Genomic DNA, 23,950 nt, shown 5'->3' on the forward strand with positions numbered 1-23,950 from the left:
TTATCAAGATACATTAAGTGTACAGAGAAGAAGCTACAGAATAATACTTTTCATAGCAACCAAAAAGTATTTTACAGGAAACTTGTAGCTGCTCCCCATAAAACACCAATCAACCTATACCATCGAAACCGACATTGGAAAAGTATTGCTCCTCATTGTGGTCAACTCCCAAAATCCACAAGAGAAATGCCGACTGGAAAGCAGCCGAAGAGATGCGATAAAATATTGCCCCGATGCAGTTTGATAATTTCACACTGAAAGAAATCACTAACGTAATTCAAAATACTAACAACTGGAAAGCACTGTGAGTTGATAATATCCGAACCTTCTGGTATAAGAAATTCCCGAGCGTACACAGGGAATTAGCGAAGCAATTTTCTCACCTCCTACATAACCATGAAGATATTCCAACGTTTTTAGCACTGGGTTCCACTCATTTGCTTCCAGACAGATAACGCCACTCAGTACAGACCTATCACGTGCCTACCCACTTTATATAAAATACTTACAGCTTGTATCACTAACAGAATTTATAGGCAAGTCAAGGAAAATAATATCTTAACAGAGGAACAGAAAGGTTGAAGAAGGATGCAAAGAACAGCTTATCATGGACTCTGTGATACTTCGGCAAGCACAGAAAAATAACCGGAATATACACACTGCTTTCGTGGACTATAAGAAAGCGGTTGATAGTGTACCTCATTCCTGGCTTGTGGAGGTCTTGCGGATTTACAAAGTTCACCCAACTATTGTAAGCTTCCTTTCAACAACGATGAGGAAATGGCGAACGAATCTACGAATATACCAGGGCGACTCGCCGAGTCCGTTGTGGCTCTGCCTTGCAATGAATCCCCCATCTACCATGCTCAATGATACAAAGTACGGATTCAACATTAAAGCGAACAGAGACACCAACTGTACCATATCCCTTCTTCTCTATATAGACGATGTCAAGCCATATGCAGCAAATAAGCATCGAATCAATCAACGTCTGGATATAACACATCGATTCTCCACCGATATACATATGGACTTTGGACTGTCTAAGTGCAAGACTCTACATATCGAGAAAGGTATTATCATGAACGGAGATGTGCAACTTCCCAACGGAGATATCGTACGGGCAACGGAAAACGGAGAAACCTACAAATACCTAGGATTTCAACAGGCTAAGTTGCTGGACCACAAGCAGGGAAAAGCTAGAATCCAGGATCAATAGACCAAATGAGTGAAGTCACTTATGCAATCCGAATTAAATGCAGGCAACTTAGTCCAGGCAATAAATGTATCCGGGATAGGTAAATAAAAGCGGCACTAAGCTGAGTAGTGCATAAATATAATAATAATAATAATAATAATAATAATAATAATAATAATAATAATAATAATAATTCCATTGATATAAATCGAATATATATAACACAATCGATGTGATTAGACTTCAATCGGCATCAATAGACTTCGACAATTTTGAATTACCATAAAGTGACAATTGACCTCAATTGACTTCGATTGATGTAAATCGTATATATCTGACACAACTAAACGCTAATAAACTTAAATTTAGTAGAATTGATGTGACTGGACTTTAATCGGCGTCAATAGACTTCGAAAATTTTCAATTGACGTAAGTGACATTCGACATCAAATGGCTTCGATTGATTCAAGTCGAATATATTGACACAACTAAACGCTTATACACCTAAATATAGTAGAATTGATGTGACTGGACTTTAATCGGAATCGATACATTTCGAAAATTTTCTATAAACATAATGTGACAATTGACCTCAATTGGTTTCAATTGATGAAAATCGAATATATCTGACACAACTTAACGCTTATACCACCCAATATATGAAAATTAATGTGATTCGATTAAATTCGGCGTCAATAGACTTCGAAAATTTTCAATTGACACAAAGTGACATTCGACCTCAATTGACTTGACTGTGTAAATCGATTATATCTGATACAATTGGACGTTAATACACCCCAATATATAAGTATTGATGTGATACAACATCAATCGGCGCCGGAGTATCTCTTCCAAGGGGTCAAATGACAAAAGTGTCATCAACCGCTTCCAATGTGGGAAGGTAACCAGATGATAGTAACTGTTATTTTTTTGTGATGTGAGCGATTGGTAGGAGTTATGTATAGATTAGACTCGTCATACTCAAAGTGTGTTCCGCGGAACCCTAGGATTCCGCAAAACCCCTGTAGGGGTTCCGCAAGAATTTAGAACTCAGTCGCCACCCAGCACAGTAAAGTAATTTCATTCTAACTTGAAACAGTGCATTTTACGAGGAGAGTTTAACATCACGCCGCTCTTCAATAAAACTTTATGGCAAACCTATTGCAAGTTCTTTACTTACACCGATCCCTGTACGAAATATGACACTCAGAAGATTAAAAAAATATATCTCTACAGTAGCCCAAATATTTATTCATGACGACACGCGCCTAAATAAAAAGAATAGACTTAATACTTAAGACTTAAGGTGATTTATTTATGCTTTATGTCTCACCGATGAGATCCACAAGCCGCTTTAGCCTTTGATGAAAACTGACCGCCGATATCTACTTGTGAGCGCGCAGTCACTTTGATAAAAGCCGCCGCTGAGATTAGACGCTATAGTTGTAAACAAGCGACTTTCGGCTATATAACTTCAAAACAAGTCGAGATTGTTTACACCACATTTTTTGTATTTCTATTTTTATTTCGGCTTTTTATTTATCAAAGGCGCTGACTCGAGTATTTTTAAGAATGTTCGAGATCGAGGCTAGGACTATAAAAGCGACGACCGCGCTTCGACACTCGAGTCAGTCGACGATTAGCGTTCGGAGCGATAAGTACCTATTTGCTAGAAACGAAGTTTTTTTTGTTCTACTGCTGTATTCTGATTGTATCAGTTTTGTACATATCTTCTTTGGACTAAACTCTTCTACTCAGTAACGATCGTGCGTTAATTTGACCCCACCACCCTGACAAGTAATTATTAATAAAGAAGAATGGAACGTTGGCTTAAAGGCGTTAAACGTGTTGCAACAACATCTTCTAACGAAGCCGAATGTTCAAAAGCAGTACGCGCGGAGTGTACAGCAATTATCGATGATAATGATGCAACGACGTCAAGTTCCACGGTTTCAAAGGCGAAAAAAAGGAAGTATGATGAATCATATATCAGTTTCGGATCTGTTGATTCCAACGGCTCACCTCTCTGCATGTTATGTAGTAAACTGCTTCCTAATAGTTTTAGAAACTGTACACCCCGAATCTAAAGACAAGAATAGAGAATTTTTTGTACGTAAAAAAGAACAGTTATTGGAAAGTCAAAAAACTATGATGCAAGTAACCCAAACTATCAATGAAAAGGTGGCAAAGGCATCATATTTAGTTAGCTATCGCATTGCACAAGAAGGTGAAGCGCACACTATCGCTGAGATTTTAATAAAACCACGTGTGTTAGACATAACAAAATGTATGCTCGATGAAAAATCTGAAATGCATCTTTCTATTATGCCACTATCAAACGATACTGTTTCACGTCGAATTCATGATCTGACAAGCTACGTCAAACAAGAACTAGTTACACGTCTACAAAAAACACGATTCGTCTTGCAAATGGATGAGTCTACTGATGTCGCTGGTCTGGCTATCTTGCTGGTTATCGTGAGATATCCAAATGAAAGTTCTTTTGAAGAAGACATGCTTATGTGTTCACCGTTGCCCACAAACACTACCGGAGAAGAAATTTTTACTAAAATAAATATATTTTTTGAAGAAAATAATCTCAGTTGGAACGATTGCATTGACATTTGTACAGATGGGGCCAAGGCGATGACGGGTAAAACAGCAGGAGTCGTTTCACGAATACAAAAAAAGCACCTAATTGTGGTTCCAGTCATTGTCTCCTGCATAGACAAACACTAGCAATGAAGCAAATGCCGTCAAACCTAAAATTAGTAATGGATGAAGCGATGAAAATTATTAATTTTATCAAATCACGACCACTACAATCCCGATTGTTCTCATTATTGTGTGAAGATTATGGTTTTGAAAGACCGTTTGTATGATAAAACTTGGTTGTTCCGACTTAAATTTATCATTGCAAGGTAAACAGACAACAGTGTTCCAGGCCTGTAACAAAATAACTGCCTTTAAAAGAAAATTAGATTTTTGGATTATTTGCGTTAGTAAGAGAGAAATAGAAAGCTTTACGTTACTCAGTGAGTTTGTTAGCGATAACGACTCAGAAATGTTTCAAGATGATGTATTTGAAGAATTGGTCCAATATCTCACTTCGATGCGCGCATCTTTTGAGAAGTATTTTTCCGAAGAACAGAATACAAAATTGAAACTGAATTCATGGATTCATAATCCTTTTTTACCCACCTTGCAAAAGCCCGAAAGTATGTCAAATGAGATATATGAATCTCTTTTAGAAATGTCATCAGACACAAGTATGGAGTCATTGTTCAAAACATCTCTCAACGATTATTGGTGCAGAATCCGTGATGAATACCCAATGCTTGCCAAAATGGCTCTGAACATTCTTCTTCCATTTCCAACAACATATTTGTGCGAAACAGGATTCTCAACCTATGCAACCACGAAAACAAAATACCGGAATAGACTGGACGCCGAACCTGATATGAGACTTCAACTGTCTTCTATCAAACCTGATATCAACCAATTAATGAAAAATAAAAAACAGTTTCATACCTCCCATTAGTTATTTTTTTTTCTTTTTTAATATCTTCTATTTCTATTATTATACTTGTTATGTAAGTAAGTAATAAGTATATGTTACATTCTACGTTTATTATGCTTATTAATAAAGAATATACTTTTAGAGACTATTGTTTTATTGTAGGGTTCCGTCAAGTATTTCTCTTTCCAAAAGGGTTCCGTCACTAAAAAAGTTTGAGAACCCCTAGATTAGGCAATAGAGTGATCGGTAAATATATTTTTAGTAGAAATTGTCTATTTATGGTATCAAAAGCACCAACAATATCTAATACCGTTGCAATTACTTCTTGCTTATTGTTAAGTGCTGCAGATATATGGGTTGTAGAACAAATAGATTGTCTTGAGGTGATCTAGTTCGTCGAAATCCGAATTGCTCTTTAGAGATATTATATTTTTAAAGAAACCAGAGGAGACGTTTATTGACCATTTTTCCAATAATTTGCCCATGGTACAAGTGAGTGATATAGGGCGAAAAGAGTTGGGAGAGGTTACAGCTAGGTCAAGCTTCTCAATAGGAATTATCGTAGATAGGGAAATTGGTTGGTGAACCATATTTGATTATAGTATTCTAAAAGCATATGTAAGCCATCAATCGAAAGTATTGTCAGAAATATATAAGGTATATCATCTGGTCCGTAGACGGTATTTTTGTAGGTTGATAGAGCTGAAGATAGTTCTAAATAAGAGAAAGTGAAGTTAAGTGATGTAATATCTTGCGATTTTCAATCAAAAGTTGAGGACGAAGAGCATCATTAGAGGCAAGAGGATACAGATATGCTTTACTTTTATACTTAGATTCAAACATTTTGGGCAATATATTGCATATTTCTGCGTTGTCATTAATTATAGTATTGTTATACATGAGGTATGGAATTTTCATAATGGCATTGTTTCTTTAAATTTGCCTAATTTTGTTTTAGAATTTGTATCCACATTAATGGATGACACTGAAGATACTTTACTTTATTTTATAATAGTTTTTCGATTTTGAGTAATAAAATTTTTACCGGTGTGCAGGTTGGCAGCTGATAGTATAGCATCTGTAATTTTGGTTGTTATTCATATTGTCTGAAAAAGATATAGCAGATGAATCGTTTCTGTTTGGGAGGTAAAATTAGCCCAGTCGGCGTTGTTTAGGCGCCAATATAACTTGAGTGAAATGTCATTTTGACTGGGAGTATTAGAGAATATAATAATGGGATAATGATTAATGTGATAGAGATCATTGGCAGTGTGCCAATTTAGTGAAGAAATCACTAAAACTGAGATCAATGAAATAAAAGTTGCCGGAGGAGAAATTTAAGTATGTGTTAGAACCAGTATTCAGCAAGCAGGAACCTGTACAATTGATAACGTTCTCGGCAGTTTTTCCACTGCTCATTGTGAAATTTGAGCCCCACATTGTTTTGTGAGTGTTGAAATCACCAACTATAATGTAATGTTGAGGAAGTTGGTAAATTAGATCGAGAAGTTCAGTTTTTTAAGGGGTAGTTGGAAGGGATATATAAGCTGCAGATAGTGAGTTTATATAGTTTATGTAGGAAGTTTATCTATTTTAGAATTTGTTTCTTGTAAAACAGACAATTTCAGGACTTTCTTCTGTAATTATTTGCTGGATTATTTCCAAGCGTTAAAAAATCAATCACAATTCCATTGAATAAATTTGAATGGAGACTCAAGGATTTAGTTGAATTGTTCTTAAAAAGACTTGTGCTAAAGGTAAGTGAGTTGGCAGAAAGCTTGTGTTTTCAGGGATTTGAGTTTTAGGCCTTTGCTTTTGATGCTTAGGTATATTATGGGAAGTTAATAATGGAGGATGGGTTATTTGATTGCCTGATGGTAAGGGGGATTTTGTCAGAGATGATTGAGATGGAGTATCCATATTGCTGTCAGAGGATATTCCTCTTTTTTGGCCATGGAAAGGAGCGCTGGCAAAGTTCCACAAAAGAGGAGTAGTAGCTAGGGATTGCGGTAGTGGAGTGGAGTGAGGAAGTATATCATTCTGTAATTGAGAGGAAGAGGGAGTTGTACAGGATTCGGCAGTGTGTCCACTCTGTTTACATAGGAGACACCAGTCTATCGGTAGAAATAAATATACGGTATGGAGTGTTTTCATTGATAATTAACAGTGAGGTTTCTATACTGAAATTGTCGTTATCAGGAATAACGTTAATAATTCTGCGGAAACTAATAACATGGACATATTCATCCCCATGAGCACTACATTTTACAAATGAAATACGAGAACCTATTTACAGTTTGATGTCCTTGAGCGCATTTTCTATAACAGAATGGGGGATGGTAGGGGATACATTCAAAATTAGAATACATTTAGCTGTCGAAATGAGTCTTCGATGGACTTTATTGGAATTGATATATATGTTTTGGTTGTTTCTTAGGTGTTCGTCTATAATTGCAGTTGAAGATAAGTATATACAGATACATGAAATTCTTGAAGCAAATGTGATATTTTTCGGGTTGGGTTTTGGTTGTTTATAGTAGTCATTTTTGTGGGTAGTTCTGGATGCCAAGACTACAATGATAAAAGTATAGGAGGGGTCAGGAGTCCTGAGGATGAAATTTAAACGTAGATAATGTTAATTACCCAGAATGCGTGTGCACTCGTAGACTACCTGACTAAGAATGAAATTGTTTCAAAATTAATGAAAATGCATGATTAACCTGTTTATTAGAAAAAAATAACATAAATGCGGCGATATGCCAAAACAAATTCAAACTAATATTATTGATATTTCAATACCAGTTCTATTAGTTCTATTAGTTTGCTAACAAAGATGAAACTAGTACTGGTCAAACATTGAGATTTCGCCCTATGAGTTGATCGTTGTTTTAAATAAGTATGGTATATTTGGGAGTATTTTCTAGTGTTTTGTAATTGAAAATTTTTTATTATTAATACATTGGAATCTGACTGTTAATAAGACATACATTCTTTGAAGAAGAAATTTGGTTGATTACTGTATAAAGATTAAATTTCGTTTCATCCAATCAGCAGCAGTGATTCTTGTAAAACACTAGACTATTCAATGAATATCGATGGCAATAGAAATAAGCTTTTCATTATGATTTTATTTTCCTTATCATTTCAGTCACCACAAAGAAACGGGAAATTTTAAAAACGAATGAGAATGTCAGGGGGGCAAGCCAGGGCCCCTGCCCTGGGCAAATTCGTACTTTATACACAGAAAATATTTTTCGTGGAGCGCGCAGATGTAGGTTAACAATCGCGCGTGTTTGCGGAATTCACAGCCCACGCACGTGACGCCCGGTGCAGTGAAACAAAACACGATTGATCTCCGTGACCGTATTTGGTTTCAAACATTCGACTTGCGTTTACTATTTACTGTTCAGTTCTTGTCAATCAACAAGCATAGAGTAAATTCTGCCTGTATTATTAGTGCCGCATGAATATGAATCTGTCACAACTCATCGATTGTCCTTACTAGGTAAGTATTTTATATATCTTGTGTTGTTTAAAAAACCATATTTATTTTTTTAATCCAATGTTATACATGCAATCACTAACGCCTTTCGTGCTGTGGTTTGTTTATTACATGATGGCTGAGATAAACGTATATAACAAATATTAATATCCGCCTTTGATCATTATATCTCTATATCTTAATCAGTTATTGATGGATTAAGAAAAAAATCAAGGGATTTATTAATTTTGATATATATTTTAATTCCATTACGTTAAATGTAGTATTATCAACAACATGGAACCTTCTTTACCCGCTGAATATTCACTAATTTCTTACTCATTGTTTCGTGGTATTAAGATGATCACAAAACCCAAAAGTGGGTTTTGTGTATATAACGTAGTGCTTTGACTGTCTTGTGTGAGCGACGTGAAATTATTTTTAATTTTCAAAGACATTTATTTGCAATTAAGTTCTCCCCTCCCAGTAATGTGCCAAGGTTAATTAAGGATAACAGTTTTATTTTTTTTTATAGGTTGAAATTATAAGCGTGCCAAAAAACTATCGGAAGCGGAATATAGGAAAAAAGCTAAGTATAAGGTGTTACAAGGAAAACTATTTGTGGAAAAGATGAAAAATTGGCTTATCGGAGGAGGTGGCCCGTCAGTATCTGCCACAACTCCTGAAAATGATATTGAGTCAGAGGATATTTCTTGCATTTTGCTCGACCAAGTGGATCAAGATGACCGACCAGTAACGATCTTTGTTTAACAGTCAGGCTGTGTTAATATCAGAAAATAATCCATCAGAAAACATTGTATTTTGATCAACTGAATGCGCTGGCATATGGTCTATATGGTACAAAACGTTGACTAATCACGAAGACTTCAAAGATCTTGGCTTTTATATTCTAACATAAAAAATGCAATTTTTTGTGTGTGCTGCAGGATTTACCAGAAACCGTTCTCTGCCACTATATCCGCGTTATGTTCTACAGGGTTTATAAAGTGGAAAAAAACTTATGGGAGATTAAGCGAACATGAGGCATCTCAAATGCCTAAATAGGGTATGATTAAGTGGGAAACTGGAATACGGTCCTGCATCTAATGTGAGAAGTATACAATTAAATCGTGGGAGTGATAAAACAAAATTGAGAATAAAGTAATAATCTGTAATTACCAGAAAGCTCAGAAATATCTTGTGTAAGTGCAAGTTATCATATATATTAACAAATATCGTTAAAAACCAATAAAAATTGAAATCCAAATTGATAAAAATACAGACCCAGACTAAATCCAAATAGAATAGCAAAATTAATCCACAATCATGTAGCTAGACAAATTTTACATGCCCAGGTTAGGGGCTGAATTGAGTAGGTGCCTAGCGAAACTGAACGGAACGTGAAACTTATTAGGGTGCGTTAAGCAAAATAAAAGAAAACGAATAATAAAAATGAAAAGGGCGATATGGAAATGATAAAAGGAATGTTTTTACAGATAAAAGGTAGTCTCAAGAGCATGGAAGAAAAAATAAACAGAAATGCATATATTATAGATGAATTAAAATAAGAAAATCAAAGGCTTAATCAAATAATAGCCGAACAAGAGGAAAGACTGGAAAATGTAGAAATATAAATGAGACGCAATAATATAAAAATTCAAGGAATCGAAGATGGGGAAAATGAAAGTCAACAAAAAATAAAAGAAAAGATCATAATGGAGAAAATAGAGATAGAAGTCGACCTGGAATCTGATTTAGAATACTACAGAATAAGAGCATTTAAAATAAATAAAAAGAGACCGATTATAGTTAAAATCAAAAAATGGAACAAAAAATTAGAAAATATGAACCAAGCTTAAAAACTGAAAGGTACCAATATATGGATTAATGAAGACTACTAAAAGAAAGTGCAAATAGAAAGGAAAAAGTTGTTACCTAAGGTGAAATTACCCAAAGAATAAGGACACAATGCAAGGCTCAAATATAACAAACTCATTATAAATAACAAAATATATGGAGGAAAAGTCGACAAAAAATGAAGACAAGAAACGTGCAGCACACGATCTTTACCCAGAAAATGGAAAGGGGAATAAAGAGAAGAAGTAAAAAAACTAGAAAAGAGCATCGATATATTGGAAGTCCACGACGCAATGGAATGGATAATGGCTAATGGTAAAAACAAGAAAAACAAATGAAAGGATGTAGTGATAATGGCATCATGGATTATCAGAACAATGCTGGCAATGAGAAAAATGGAAGAAATTGCAAAAGAAATGTTGGAATATCAAAAAGACATATTGGCACTCAAAGAAATACGATGGAAGGGAAAAGGGCAAATAAATAAGAAGAAATATTCTCTATTTTATGGCGGAGAAGATAAAAAAGGGAGGAATGGTATAGATTTTATGATCAGCCATAGAATGGAAAGAAATGTGCTAGAATATGAAGTTATAAGTGGGAGAATATCAAAGCTAAGAATAAAAAATAGTATAGCAAACATAACAATAATTAATATTTACACACCAACAGAAGAAGCAAAATACGAAGACAAAGATGAATTCTATGTGAACCTGGTCAAGGTATGCGAGGACATCACAAGACATGATACATTATTAATTATTGGAGATATGAATCCAGAAATAGGAAAAAAAGACTACTTAAGAAGTGTGGCAGGAAAACACACCCTACACGAAATAACTAACAATAATGGATGGCGAATATGCAGTCTAGCCAAGGAATTCAACATGTATATTAGTAGCACTAGCATTAAACATAAGACAGAACATTAAATGGGTGACACCAGGTAGTACCAAGGGAATCCAAATAGATCACGTCTTAATATCAAAAAAGAGATCAAAAATGATATAAGATGTAAGATTATACAGAGGAACAGGTGTTGAGACTGGTAATCAATTAGTAATAATGAAAATTAAATTAAGAATGGTAAATATGGTGAACAAGGCGATAAAAAGCAGAAAATCAAATGTGCAGAAACTGAAAACGAGGGAGAAAGAATACGAAAAAGAAATATAAAAGCAACTACAAAAGTGTGAAGAAAAAGATGCTATTGATGAGCAAGGGGAAAAGATTAAGAAAAGTGTTATAAATGCAACGCAGAAAGTCATTGGTACAAAAGATATTAGAAAAAATAACAATTGTTTTGCACGGAATGTACAATAAAAATTAAGAGAAAAAAGAGGCTAGGTTGAACTATGAAACAAGAGGATTATAATATATATAGAAAAATAAGAAAACAGTGCACCAAGTTAATAAAGATAAAGAAAATAAAATGGCTAAATGATAATATGGACAACTTACAAAATGGTAATAAAAATAATGTATAATTATATCAATATATAAAGAAACAAAATAGAAAACGAAATACGACACATATTAATGAAAAAGAATGGAGTCAGTATTTCAAAGAATTATTAACAGAAGAAGACAGTGAATACGAAGAAGATGATATAAGTGACAATGGTACCATATTAGAGAATGAAGAAAAGCCGACGGAAGCAGAATGTAATGACATAATAGACAAATTGAAACACAATAAAATAGGAGGGCCAGACGAAATAGTGAATGAACTAATAAAATATGGAGGAGATAAACTAAGGTACAAGATATTCAAGAGTATGGGAAACAGAAGCAATGCCAAGAGAGTGGTCTAATGGATTGATTATACCAATACTGAAGGGAGGAAATCCCAGCTTATGTAGTAATTATAGAAGTATTAGTTTGCTTAATACCATATACAAAATACTTACAACATTAATAAATGATAGACTGAAAAAGGTAATGGAACCAGAAATAGGGGGATATCAAAAAGGTTTTAGGCAGGGAAATATCTACAGTAGATGCCATACATACTATAAAGCAAGTGGTCGAAAAAATCTATGCGCACAACATTAATATGCAAACGCTATTCATTGACTTCAAACAAGCATTCGACAGTCTGACAATGAGGACGATTATAAAGGACATAGAAAAACTGCAAGTAACCCAAAAGTTGATACGATTGGTGAAAATGACTATGCTAAATTCTAGGGCAAGGGTAATAACAAAAAACGGACCAGCTGAGGAATTTGAAAAAAATTGTTTAACATTACAGTTGTAGTCATAATACGAGAATGTAATATCAATGGAAGTATCATTAATAAATCAATACGAGTAATAGCTTATGGTGATAATTTGACACTAATAGCAAGAGACCAAAAAAGTCTAGAGAACACATTAGACAAAATTGTAAGAGAGGCGGGAAAAAGAGGATTGAAAATAAATCAGAAAAAGACAAAATATACGAAAATTGAAAGAAAAAAGGAAATTCGCAAACAGGAAACAGTGAACATAAATGACCTCATCTTCGAAGTAGTTGACACCTTTAAGTACTTAGGAACAATGATAAGCAACCAAAATGACACAGAAAACGAGGCAAAACAAAGAATTCATGCAGGATATAGGGCATGTAAGTACAAATCTGTAATGCAGAGCAAAAGAATTAGCAGAGCAACCAAATTGAGAGTCTACAAGACTGCGATAAGACCAGTAGTTACATAAGTCGCTGAAACAATGAGGCTAACAAATATAGACAAAGAACAACTAAGGATATATGAGAGTAGAATTATTAGGAAAATTCATGGACTAAATCTGGGAGTACGTGACTGGAAAAAACAAATGCAGGACAGAGAAAAATGTAGAACAGTAGTCAAAGCTGCAAAAATATGTGATAAACTATAATTAAATAGGGTAAAATGTGGGCTGACCACCTACAAAAATACAGGGTCAAAAGAGATCAATTTTGAGCGGCTACAATTCTCAATAGAATGTATATGTAAGTGGGGAACTCGAGAGAAAGAAAAATGGAGACATCCTGCGTATTTTTATGGATGCTGTATTGTATCTATCAACAAACTGTCTTTCTTTTCGTAGGTCCCGCGAAACTCCTAGCGACCTCATCACACAATGTCCTCAGCCTTGTGAAGGAAACTTCTTGAATTTAATTTTTTTATTCGCCAAACACAATTCAACATTCAGAATAACATTTTGAATGACATTAAAGAAGCCAAATACTACACTATAATGTTCGACTGCACTCCAGATGTGTCCCATACAGAAAAAAAATTCTTTGAATCTTGTAGGGTCCATACTGCCTCATCATGCCAGGAATCTATAAACCTATTTAGACTAATTCAAAAAATATGTTGCTTTTTCGTCTACTACTACTCGGTGGGATATTATGGGAAAAAAAATTAGCAGATGCTTATCCAAGTTGGCCGAAAAATATTTTTGTGTGGTGGCGACATCCGTACCAAGTGAGGGGCTATTTTCCAAAGCTGGAGGCACCGCTACTAAAAATAGGAACCGTCTCACAGGAAAAACACTGTACAAATTATTATTTTTGAGTTCGTTGCCACAAGAATTAAATTTGTTTTGATTTTTAATCTTTTCAATAAACAAAGTATGTGTGTTGTGTATCATATATATTTTGAAAACATAAGTGTCATTAACTTTATATATGTATCGATATATATGTATATCGATATATTCACATCGATATATATTGGGCATCGATATATTTCATTCGATACATCATATGATCGATATATCGATAGATTTATATTTTTTGCCATCCCTATCGATCGCTTTAATGGATGGCCTGCTCAAGACTTTTAAAAAAATGAGAAAATTCAATTGAATATTGGATAAACGAGGCTAGAGAAGTTGCAGAAAAAATTGGCGTTGAACCTATTCTGCCAAATAAGCAAATTTCAAAACATACACAATTTGATGAGATGTGTGATGACGAATCACGAACATTTCAACATTTTCAATTGTTTTTTAAAGAAATCATGATGATATTAGATCGAATCATATCAGAAATAAAAACGAGGGTTGATAGTGCTATTATGCTTAATTCAAATTTTGCATTTCTCAATGGTGCTAAAACCTTGAATATGCCAACTGAAGAACTGCAAAAACAAGGAGTGAGCAGATTTGGCTCGAAAATACGAGCGAGATTTAAACACCGCTGAATTCTGCCAGAAAGTCGACGTTTTTAAAGAGCAAACTCCACATTTATTCGGTGACATAAAAAAGGCTAATGGCTTCTAACTTTTGCAACAGATTTATACGCATGATTTACAGAATGCCTTTCCTAATTTCGGTATTGCTCTACGAATTTACTGCACGCTTCCTACTACATCCGCAAGCTGTGAACGCAGTTTTAGCAAATTAAAACTTATTTGCGATTCTCTATGAGCCAGAAACGCAATATTAACGATACAAAATAGCATGGCAAATGAAATTAATTATAACAAGGTCAACAATATATTTGTTCGCTAAACAAAAAGCTCGGAAAGAAAAATTGTAATTTCAATGTGCAATACAATAAATAAATGATTTTGATTTTATATTTTATTTCAGATCTTATCCTGTGCTTTCATACATGGAGAGAATTTTTTAATGAAAATCATTCTGTAATATCGAGTAATCTTGAGCCCTTTCAAATTTTTGTTAAAAATTGTTATTTTTCATTTCAATTTTTAATATGTGTAATGGGAATATATCTTCTACCCATACATGTATGAATATTTAAAAAAAAGGCAGAAATAATAGCGCTAGGCCGATCGTTGTGGCGTTCTTTTTGTGAGGCCTATATCTAACAGTGCGTGTTAAATGGTTGACATGATAATGATGATAAAGATAAAAATATGTATTTTGAAAATAACATAGAAAATCAAGAGAATATTAATAAAAAAAAGAAAGATAAGTTACTACTAATTGAATTTCTTGAATGTGCATAGAGAATAGGCTAGAGTTTATTGGTGCATAATGTGGTAACTTCTCTTAATACCATTTGTTTCTGATTTCATCAGAGAGCACAATATTTTCAATTGCTCTTATTCACTGATATTATCAAGCATACAAACATCATTGAAAAAGTAATAGAAACAATCAATTTCAATAATTAGGTAGTAACTATGTCAAGTTGCATCAGTCGTCTAGAAAATAAAAATAAGAGGATTTTTACAAACAGTGGATGGATGGAAAATTAAACAAATAAAAATCTTACATTTTCAACAATTGTTCCGAACAAAATATAAAGTAAATTGTTAATTGTATTAGACAAAAATGAACAAAATCGATCAATAACAAATATTTGTACATTACCCAGATTAAAACTACATATATTCATCAACTTATAGAATTTATATTTGCACATTATTTTATCTAATTATAAACTTCTTGAAATCAGTACACAGTACTATGTTTTCACCTTTGTTACTTATTTTTGATTTAAAAAATAGACTAAACACCACTTGTTGATTCATAAAAACAATTTCTATGTAAAATCTGGAACAAGACTAGTTCTATATTTAGGCTTCCTTTTTTAACGCTAGCCACTAGGCAAGCAAGTGAAGGTTAGAAAATCGATCCAATGGTGTTATAATATCAATGACTAATATACAATAGGCTACGAGAATGCAATTACGTATTTGTTTAAAAATGTTCAAAAATATTAGGATCATAATCCAGCCCATTGCAATTGCCACCAACTACCCTTATTTTAATTTAACAAACTTTAAAATAAATTTTAAAAGCTTTCAACATGCAAAATTTGTTAAAAATAAAGCTTATATTCATTAAAATGAACACATTGTTGCACCGGTATTGTACTTAATCTAGATTCATTTTGTTAAATATCCAAATCATCGTCGGGGTCTTCCTCATCCCAGTCGTCTACATCGTCAAACTTGTAGAATATATTTCCCGATTGTTGGTTCTCTTCAGATTCGTGTCTGTAACATATTTAGAAATTTAGTAAAATCGCCTATAACAAATTTTTATTTCAATGATTACTTTGGTAAATACGGCAAAACTAGTTCATCTCTGGATTTCTTATCTGCATCACTAAGTCCAATTTTAAATGTAGATAGTTTTTCAGGATTGATTTGTGAAGGTACAGATTTTTCCAGAATTTGTTTCGCATCAAGTTTTTCAATTTTCTTTGTTATCAGCTTTTCTCCTTCAAACCAAAATTCCTCGGTCTAAAAAAAAAGGTAATTTCTCTACATTAGGTAGACAAATAAATGAAGGAAACGCAGGGCCGGATTAAGCTAGGGGCTTGGGGGGGCTATAGCCCCGGGCCCCAGGTCCAAGAGGGCCCCATCATTTGGAAATCATTTTGTATTTTTTGATGTGTTGAAACCACAAATCTAACGTATTGATATTATTTTGTGAATTTTTCCGGGTTTCCGAATTCCTTAAGGGGGCCCCGTCATTATTTTAGCCCCGGGCCTTATAAATCTTAATCCGGCCCTGAATAAACGGCTATACCGCAGAAAATTGCTCTACCTTTCGGTAAAAATTGTTACTGTGAGAGTGATTTCACTGGTTTAGCACTTTATCCTCCAACTCTCAAGTAAAATGGTGAGGGTAAAAGTACATTGAAATACTGATTTTACGTGCTGAAAACTAAGAATCTGTAGTTCTTACTTCGATCGTCGTATGGCTTTTTTAATCAAACATTATTTTTCTCAAAAAACTTCATAACAATACGCAAAGTACAACACAATTATATGTGAGGACACACATTATTTTGAAAATTAATGAGAAAATAATCATAGAAATTAAACTATTGTATCCGACAAATATTTAATTTCGAATATGAGGTTATATTGTTAGAAGTAAAATATAAATGCGATTTGGAAGCTATAACTTGTTTGCTACTTATTGGAAACGGCGAAACTTCTATTTTGTATGTTGATTATAATTTGATTTTTTTTGTCTTCTACTAATAAATGAGCTGTTCATTTGTTAGCTGCTTACTTTTAATTTCTTCAAATATAGCATTAGCTAAAAGAGAGATTTGTATCAATATTGCCATATATCAAAACTTGAGTAGCAATCCTTGTATAATGTTTATGTTGAAAAATCTTCAAGTAATCGAAATGTAAATCGGATTATCTATTGATACGAATGTTATGTGGTTTTGCTTTAAATCTTAGAACGAATGAATACAAGAGAAAATCTTTATATTCTATATAAAAAATAGCAAAGTATTGAAATTTTCTGGGCTTTACGTAAATATCGAGGTTTGAGCGAATTATGTCATTTCCACCCATAAGAACAATTAATATAATATAAAATACCATGTTTTCTGCTGTAATATAGTAACTGTAACGCTGTTGTACCGAACAAACATTGTCGGGATAGTTAATTTGTAGTTTGACTCAGTAAATATAATTTTAAAAAAAGAGCTTCTCCCTTATCAATTACTTATTTGGCGCAGTCAGTAGGATTGTTCGGATCGTGCGTATTGAATGACCGATATTCGTTTTAACGATTTACCGAGACAATCGAAGTTCAGACAATCTTTTAGAAGAAATTCAAGTGAATTTAGGGTTGGTTCTCTTTGTATTAGTTCAAACACTAAACATAAATCAAAAAAGGCAAATATTCCTAAATTACATACCGAAGACAGTAATAATCAATTATTAAAATCAGAAAAGGCACAGGAATAATTCAAATGGGAATACATTAACTGTATTCCAGATTTTGATAGCAATCCCAATTATTTAAACAGATTTATCTCTGTGAGTAAATCAATTATAGCTCTTTTCGAAGATAGGAAAAACTTTAACATAAATCATAAAACATCACATGACTTAAATTTTGTTACAATAGCTACTAGAACGCAACATAAAAATAAAAACAAATGTTCATCAAGGAGATATCATTATTCCTTATAATAAATAAACGGTTGTGAAGTTCCACAAAGCCTTGGCACAGCTAAGAGGTGATGATCCACTTACATTATTCACCGAATCCGGCAAAATAATTTTTTTATATTTCAGATTACACGCTTTTCTAAAATTGAATTTATTTCTTCAATCTTTTAAAGAAGCTTTATTGAACAAAATAATTTTATCATTTTCTTGACAAGAAATTTTTAGAACACACGTGGCGTGAACGTTTACATCCATTTTGGATACAACCGTTCACTTCTATTCAAACGTCCTAAATAAAATGGACCATACTCTCAAAAAATAACTGGTGTTCTCCGCCTTATCACTCTAACTTTCTCCAAATAGTAGGACCACTTTTTTGAAGCGCGCGCTATTTCAAGGTATTTCTTTTCTCCTCTACTTAACAATTTTAAGTTTTAGGTGTATTACGTTTCTAACTTTATTACATGTAATTAGCTTTTTACGCCTCTTTAAAATGTTTCCTCAATTTTAAATTTCAATTATAGTATGCATTAAAAAATATTCGCCCTTTTTGGTCAAAGTTGACCTATTTTTAAAAAAACGACCCCACCTAGCTGTCCGCCAATTCGGATTTGGATTCTGCACTCTGAGACGAGCAAACGGTGCAAGTGGCGGACATATTCTCGACCGAGTTCTCAACGAGGAGCTCCACCCTCGAATTTCAATTTACCCCGTTTTTAAAAAAAATGTCCGCCACCCCTTTGTCCCCTACGGAGCTGTCCGCCCGTGGAGATTTTGCTTAGATACGTCATGAGCTATTTATTACCAAATATTTTGGTGCACTATCTCGATCACGAGCGTTACAAAAAAACCGCGACTTTCACCCCTTATAACTATCCTCGCCCCCCCCACAGCTGTCCACCCGTGCGCGAAAGTCATGTACACGACTAATCCAACATATCCTCGTATAGTTTGTCTATATTGCCGATCACGAGCAAAATCCGACTCCAGCTTTTGGACTACAAGATAGCCCCGATCTTCTACCAGTTAAACTCGACAGCGCAAAACTAATTCAATATCATCATCGATTTTGTACTACTATGATCTTAACCTTCAAACATCCAATTTCAAAATTGCCTAAAACTCTGAAATCAATCGATTTAATTAAAACCAGAAACTAAAAATAGCAGAGCTCACGAATAATTTAAATACAGTTAATTTTATATAAATCATATAGAAAATAAATTAAGCGAGTTATTACCTCATCATCTGAGAACAAAACGTGGAGTAGTCAATGGGCCTAGTTCAATTTTTATTGTTTTATTTATTTATGTATACTATCAACGGAAATTTAGATGCTAACGATGGCGAAGTATTGAAGAACTTCAACAAAATAAAAATTCCTTATCACAAACGATCAAAATACAAAATAATCTACCTATTCCTTTAATTGAGTATTTTAATTCAACTATTCTACAAATAAACAAAAACGAAAAACTGTTGGAAAACAAAATGAATATCATAAGATCATTTATTCGAAATCATTATAACAATAGTTATATTTTCATTAAGACATACTCAATCAGGTACTAAATATGTACGAAATTTTAAATTTGATATTACAAGATGTACAAAATTCCATCTTTTGCAAAAGTGGGTTTTATGCACCTAAGTATAATCAAAGCGAAAGATTTATTAAGACTCGTAGAAATATTATACGAAAACCTTGAAGAAATTCAAAAGTTAATAATAAAAACCCGTGGGAACTAATTAATGGAAATACAATAATTTATTCAATGAAAATAACAAACATTAATGAAGATTGTAAACTAAAATTCAAATCAATGAAAAATTCAAAATATAACATCGTATTAGGAAATAAAAATTGCATTTATTCATTTCAAAAACATACCTTAATAGAATCAAATAAAATTTTTACTCGAGAGTGGCCCAGTCTCAAAGAACTCACAGAAATCCAGCAGAAAATCAAGAATCTACACTTAAATGATTCAACCAAACTACAGACCCAGTTTCAAGATTCAAAATTGCTACCTGTTTTTTCATTCTAATAATTTTTCTCTTTTTATATTTGTATAGGAAATATTTCAGCAAAACCGAAAGTTCAGACAGTGCTGACAGGACAGTTCCCACATTATTTCCGTTCAGGTGTTTGAGAACATTTTTTATATTATCAGCCGACATGTGTAAACATATGGGTTTACACAATAATTATCATATATTATCAATTACATAAAATCACGGCCGTTAAAGTACAGACTATACAAAATACTGTGTAAAGATATGGGAAGCCTTCATGGTTATCTACTTCTTCATACAGAAGGGATATGGCCATCACGTGGGATTGCACTCTATCGATCATATGAATCCTAATTTTACTTTTAGAACATAATACCAAATTAGCAGAGATGATTAATGACGAAAACTGGCAATATATACTTGTTTATTATGCAGACATTTCATAAGTATGTATTTGTATTATTTATAAATTATGAATTGAATTATGTTTGTATATATATTTTTCTTCTGAACATTGAAATGTTATACAAGGAATGTTGCTTTTGTTTACAATATAGTCCCCTCCACTTAATTGCCTTGTGTGTTGAAGGATATGAGTAAATCCAACAGCACATATATGAATATAGTGTGGGAATTCAGACAATGAAAACGTAGTTAGTTTAAATTTGTTTCCATTCATCATTAAATATGAGACTTGTGATTTGTCGTGGGGTTATTGAAAAAATGGTAATTGCATTCTGGAGCATTCAATTCTGTCTTAAACTTTTATTGTCATATTTGCTGTACCATTGTTGTATAATGGGGTCTTTAAAAAATCACTATGGGCCAATTCAGACATCAATTACTTTATTATTTCAAATGGTATATTGTCAATGTCAATTTTTTCATAGTACATAGGTTTCCCTCTATATATCCATAACCATTCTAAATGTATCAAACTCATAATACTAAAAATACTGTGTTTTACTCAATATTCTCAAAATTTCAACTAAGTCTTTTGTAGGTTCTCTTGACAGGATAATTTTTATTTGACGCCAGAAGGATGTTTTCATGGTTAAAAGCATGTCAAATAGTTGACACGAATTTCCATGTAGAATTAAAAAATCTGAGCAAATATTTGATTATCATATGTGAATAAATGTACACAGATGCACACATGTAAAAATATACACAAACTAGGTTCTTTGATATTAATTTACCTCTTTAATAACTTTTCCACCAACTTTTTTATATGTATATTGAATTATTTTTTTTGAGGACCCACTTCTGTCTTGCAAGTTTAAATTAAGAGTGCTTAAATGCTCAAATGATTGCAGAATTTTGAATTTTTCTTCCAATAAGTCTTGATGCAGCAAAGCTATGATTTGCTGAACACCTGTAAATTAATGGTAAAGTTAGTTAATCCATCTATATATTCCCAAACATAGTCTCAATTTAGGTCTATACATAATTCATGTTTTTATTTTGACATAATTTCAGTCTATCGAATATAATCACACATTGACAACTTATAAATTATATGAATCAATGGATCACCTACTGCATAAATATTATAATCAAATCTGTTTGAGCTGTACAAAGTTTATCAAGTCATTTTCAATTTTTAATACAAAAAAAAAAGAAATAACTATCAGTTAAGTTTATAGTTAAACTAAAAGTTATAAAACTGAATTATTAATTTTACTCAAATTGTTTACATCTTTTTTATAATTGATAGATACCTGATTTTTATGTGTATCAACTCCTAATAATTTTTTTCTTAATCTTTGAATTTATCTAATTAAATGAATGTTTGTTGCTGCTCCATTGTTTTTTAATGCAGTTTTATTTTTTATAGTATTGATGACTTCTTAATCTATTTTCTAGATATTGAAATGTCTGTCCTACAAGGAACTCATAACTTTTTCCATTATTGGGTGTACATTTCAGGCTAATGAAATAACAATAATCTTATATCATCTTGGGAAGAACAGCTTTTATTTGACCAACAAATACAAAGATGATGAAAAAAATAATAATAATTGAGGATTTTCTTTCAACAATCTGCCATCATAAGGGAAAGTTTGAAAGAGTTCATAGGGGAAGCTGAAATACAATAGCAAGAACTTGTCAAACATGTACTAACTGCTGAGCTTAGAAGATTTGGACCATGATTAACCAGAAACATTTGATCACTCCAAACCACTGTATACCTTCATTTTCTTGCTAATATATGTGCCACCATAAAAAAAACCAAATAGACTTCTTCAGGAAAACAAGTGCAACTTAACTCTTTGCAACTATTAAATGTTAGAACAATAGAACAAATTATTGCTACAAAACAAATGTATACGTTTTTCAAATTTCAGTTTCCAATTTCCAAAATTTTCATGTCAACATTTGCCACTATTTAGATAATCATTTTTACTTTAGCCCCTACATAGCCGTTTAAAGAAAATATCCTGTCTATCCATGACAGAGGATGTCTCTTTTAAAGGCATCTTATAAGCTGCCACTGCACCGTCCCTTAAGGAAGAAATCTCCTTAGATCATCTATTTGATATTCATTCTATTGTAGACCAGTTTTTTCTATTACCTAATAAACGTTCAATTTTGACAGTTCATGAAAAATGGAGTCAGATTTTCTGTAGTGCCAACAAATTTGGATTTGCTAACAAGGGAATTTTCCCACTTGCAGTTCAAATGGACTATGTCCATAAACCACTGCGGTGTAGATTTGATAAGAGCTTCTCATAAATTTAAATTTAGAGATGAGTTGCACTGCATGTGGCCAAATTAACATATCAGGAAATACTGCACTTCATTCAGTTATTTTGGGTAGTTTGTCAATTTTTTATGTTTATAAAATGTTATTTATTCATGTATACATTTCTCTCATCACTGAGTTGGCAGCCCAAATTAGTTTTCATTAGATATTTATGATGGAACTAACAGTTCTTGAATAGTCAATGATATATGATATACTTTGTAAATTGTCTTATATTCCCATTCAAGTCTAATATATGGATAACAGCTGTCAGTAGAAAAAGGACTTCAACAAAATTATTGCTGGTGAATCTGGAATAATATTGTCAACTTATTTTTATGAAGATTGAATCAAAAATTATATTAATATGAATGAATTTAACAAATTAAACATTTTATAATTCTAGCAATTGTAGCTCCTCTGGTAGTAAAGTTTGTTCATATATTTGAGTATTACAAGTGAAATATGTATTTAAATAGAAATGATATGAATTGTTTAATTTATGCTTAAGCTGTAGTTAACATAACATACTTTGATATACATTATATTGATTCATGTTTATTTTGCTCTTTGGAATAGTATTAAGTTACAAATTAATAAATAAATGGAGAATTTCTACTCCAGCATTTCACAAAACTTGTATAAAAACTTGATCAATAAGAAAATATTTAATATATTTATAGGTACTTACCTGCATTGTTTTTAAGTAGGTTCAAAATCCTGTATGTTTCTGCTAGACCGTATTCATATATAGTATGTGCTAGAGAATCAATGAAAATAACATCATCAACTCCTACATCCTTAATCATGTCCTCCAAAAAACACATTTCTGGCAATTGGTCCCATCCTAAATTGTTACTAACAAAATCATGTAGCACTAAATTTTCATTCTGCAGCCGGGTTTTAACTCTTACAAACGGTTCTTGAAAAACAAAATAATGTATCCTGTTATTTGGTCGTTCCAAGTGACTTTTTAGGAGAAAATCAAAAATACGTTTGCCTTTTTCATGTACAGTATCTAAAAATTAAACATAAATAAGAGAAAACAAAATATTAATGGAACCAAACCTTCTATTAAAACAAATTTTGTACAAGGAATGGATGTTAGATAATTACTCAGCATCCCGCTGGAAATTACACAAAAAAAATGAAAACCATAAGTAGTAATCAAAATATTCAAAACATTATCACGTTTTTCCTCCAGCTAACTTGAAGGTTAAATTCTATTCAAGCATGACAACGTCAATATTTTGAAAGT

General features: G+C 32.7%; 2 protein-coding genes across 2 annotated transcripts; one reads left to right on the forward strand and one right to left on the reverse strand.

The window, feature by feature from the left end:
* Positions 1-7,432: 7,432 nt before the first annotated feature.
* LOC130442807 (elongator complex protein 5) lies at positions 7,433-23,950 on the reverse strand. The gene is made up of 5 exons (XM_056777163.1): positions 23,761-23,950; positions 23,384-23,710; positions 21,146-21,321; positions 16,060-16,247; positions 7,433-15,998 (listed from the first exon to the last, which is right to left on the reverse strand). The coding sequence occupies exons 1-5, from the start codon at positions 23,813-23,815 to the stop codon at positions 15,896-15,898; spliced, it is 849 nt and encodes a 282-aa protein (XP_056633141.1). The 5' UTR covers positions 23,816-23,950; the 3' UTR covers positions 7,433-15,895.
* On the forward strand, positions 10,410-11,870 carry LOC130443315 (uncharacterized). The gene is made up of 3 exons (XM_056777882.1): positions 10,410-10,653; positions 10,729-10,945; positions 11,573-11,870. The coding sequence occupies exons 1-3, from the start codon at positions 10,410-10,412 to the stop codon at positions 11,868-11,870; spliced, it is 759 nt and encodes a 252-aa protein (XP_056633860.1).

This window comes from Diorhabda sublineata, chromosome 4, assembly GCF_026230105.1.
Source record: "Diorhabda sublineata isolate icDioSubl1.1 chromosome 4, icDioSubl1.1, whole genome shotgun sequence".
Classification (NCBI taxonomy): domain Eukaryota; kingdom Metazoa; phylum Arthropoda; class Insecta; order Coleoptera; family Chrysomelidae; genus Diorhabda; species Diorhabda sublineata.

Coding starts and splice junctions, on each gene's coding strand:
- LOC130443315 (XM_056777882.1), top strand. CDS start 10,410: ATGGCATCATGGATTATCAGAACAATGCTGGCAATGAGAAAAATGGAA. Junction 10,654..10,728: donor GCTAGAATATGAAGTTATAA/GTGGGAGAATAT, acceptor ACACACCAACAG/AAGAAGCAAAATACGAAGAC. Junction 10,946..11,572: donor CTAGCCAAGGAATTCAACAT/GTATATTAGTAG, acceptor GAAACAAAATAG/AAAACGAAATACGACACATA.
- LOC130442807 (XM_056777163.1), bottom strand. CDS start 23,815: ATGCTGAGTAATTATCTAACATCCATTCCTTGTACAAAATTTGTTTTA. Junction 23,711..23,760: donor AAAATTTGTTTTAATAGAAG/GTTTGGTTCCAT, acceptor TTTAATTTTTAG/ATACTGTACATGAAAAAGGC. Junction 16,248..21,145: donor GTGGAAAAGTTATTAAAGAG/GTAAATTAATAT, acceptor CTTTTTTTTTAG/ACCGAGGAATTTTGGTTTGA.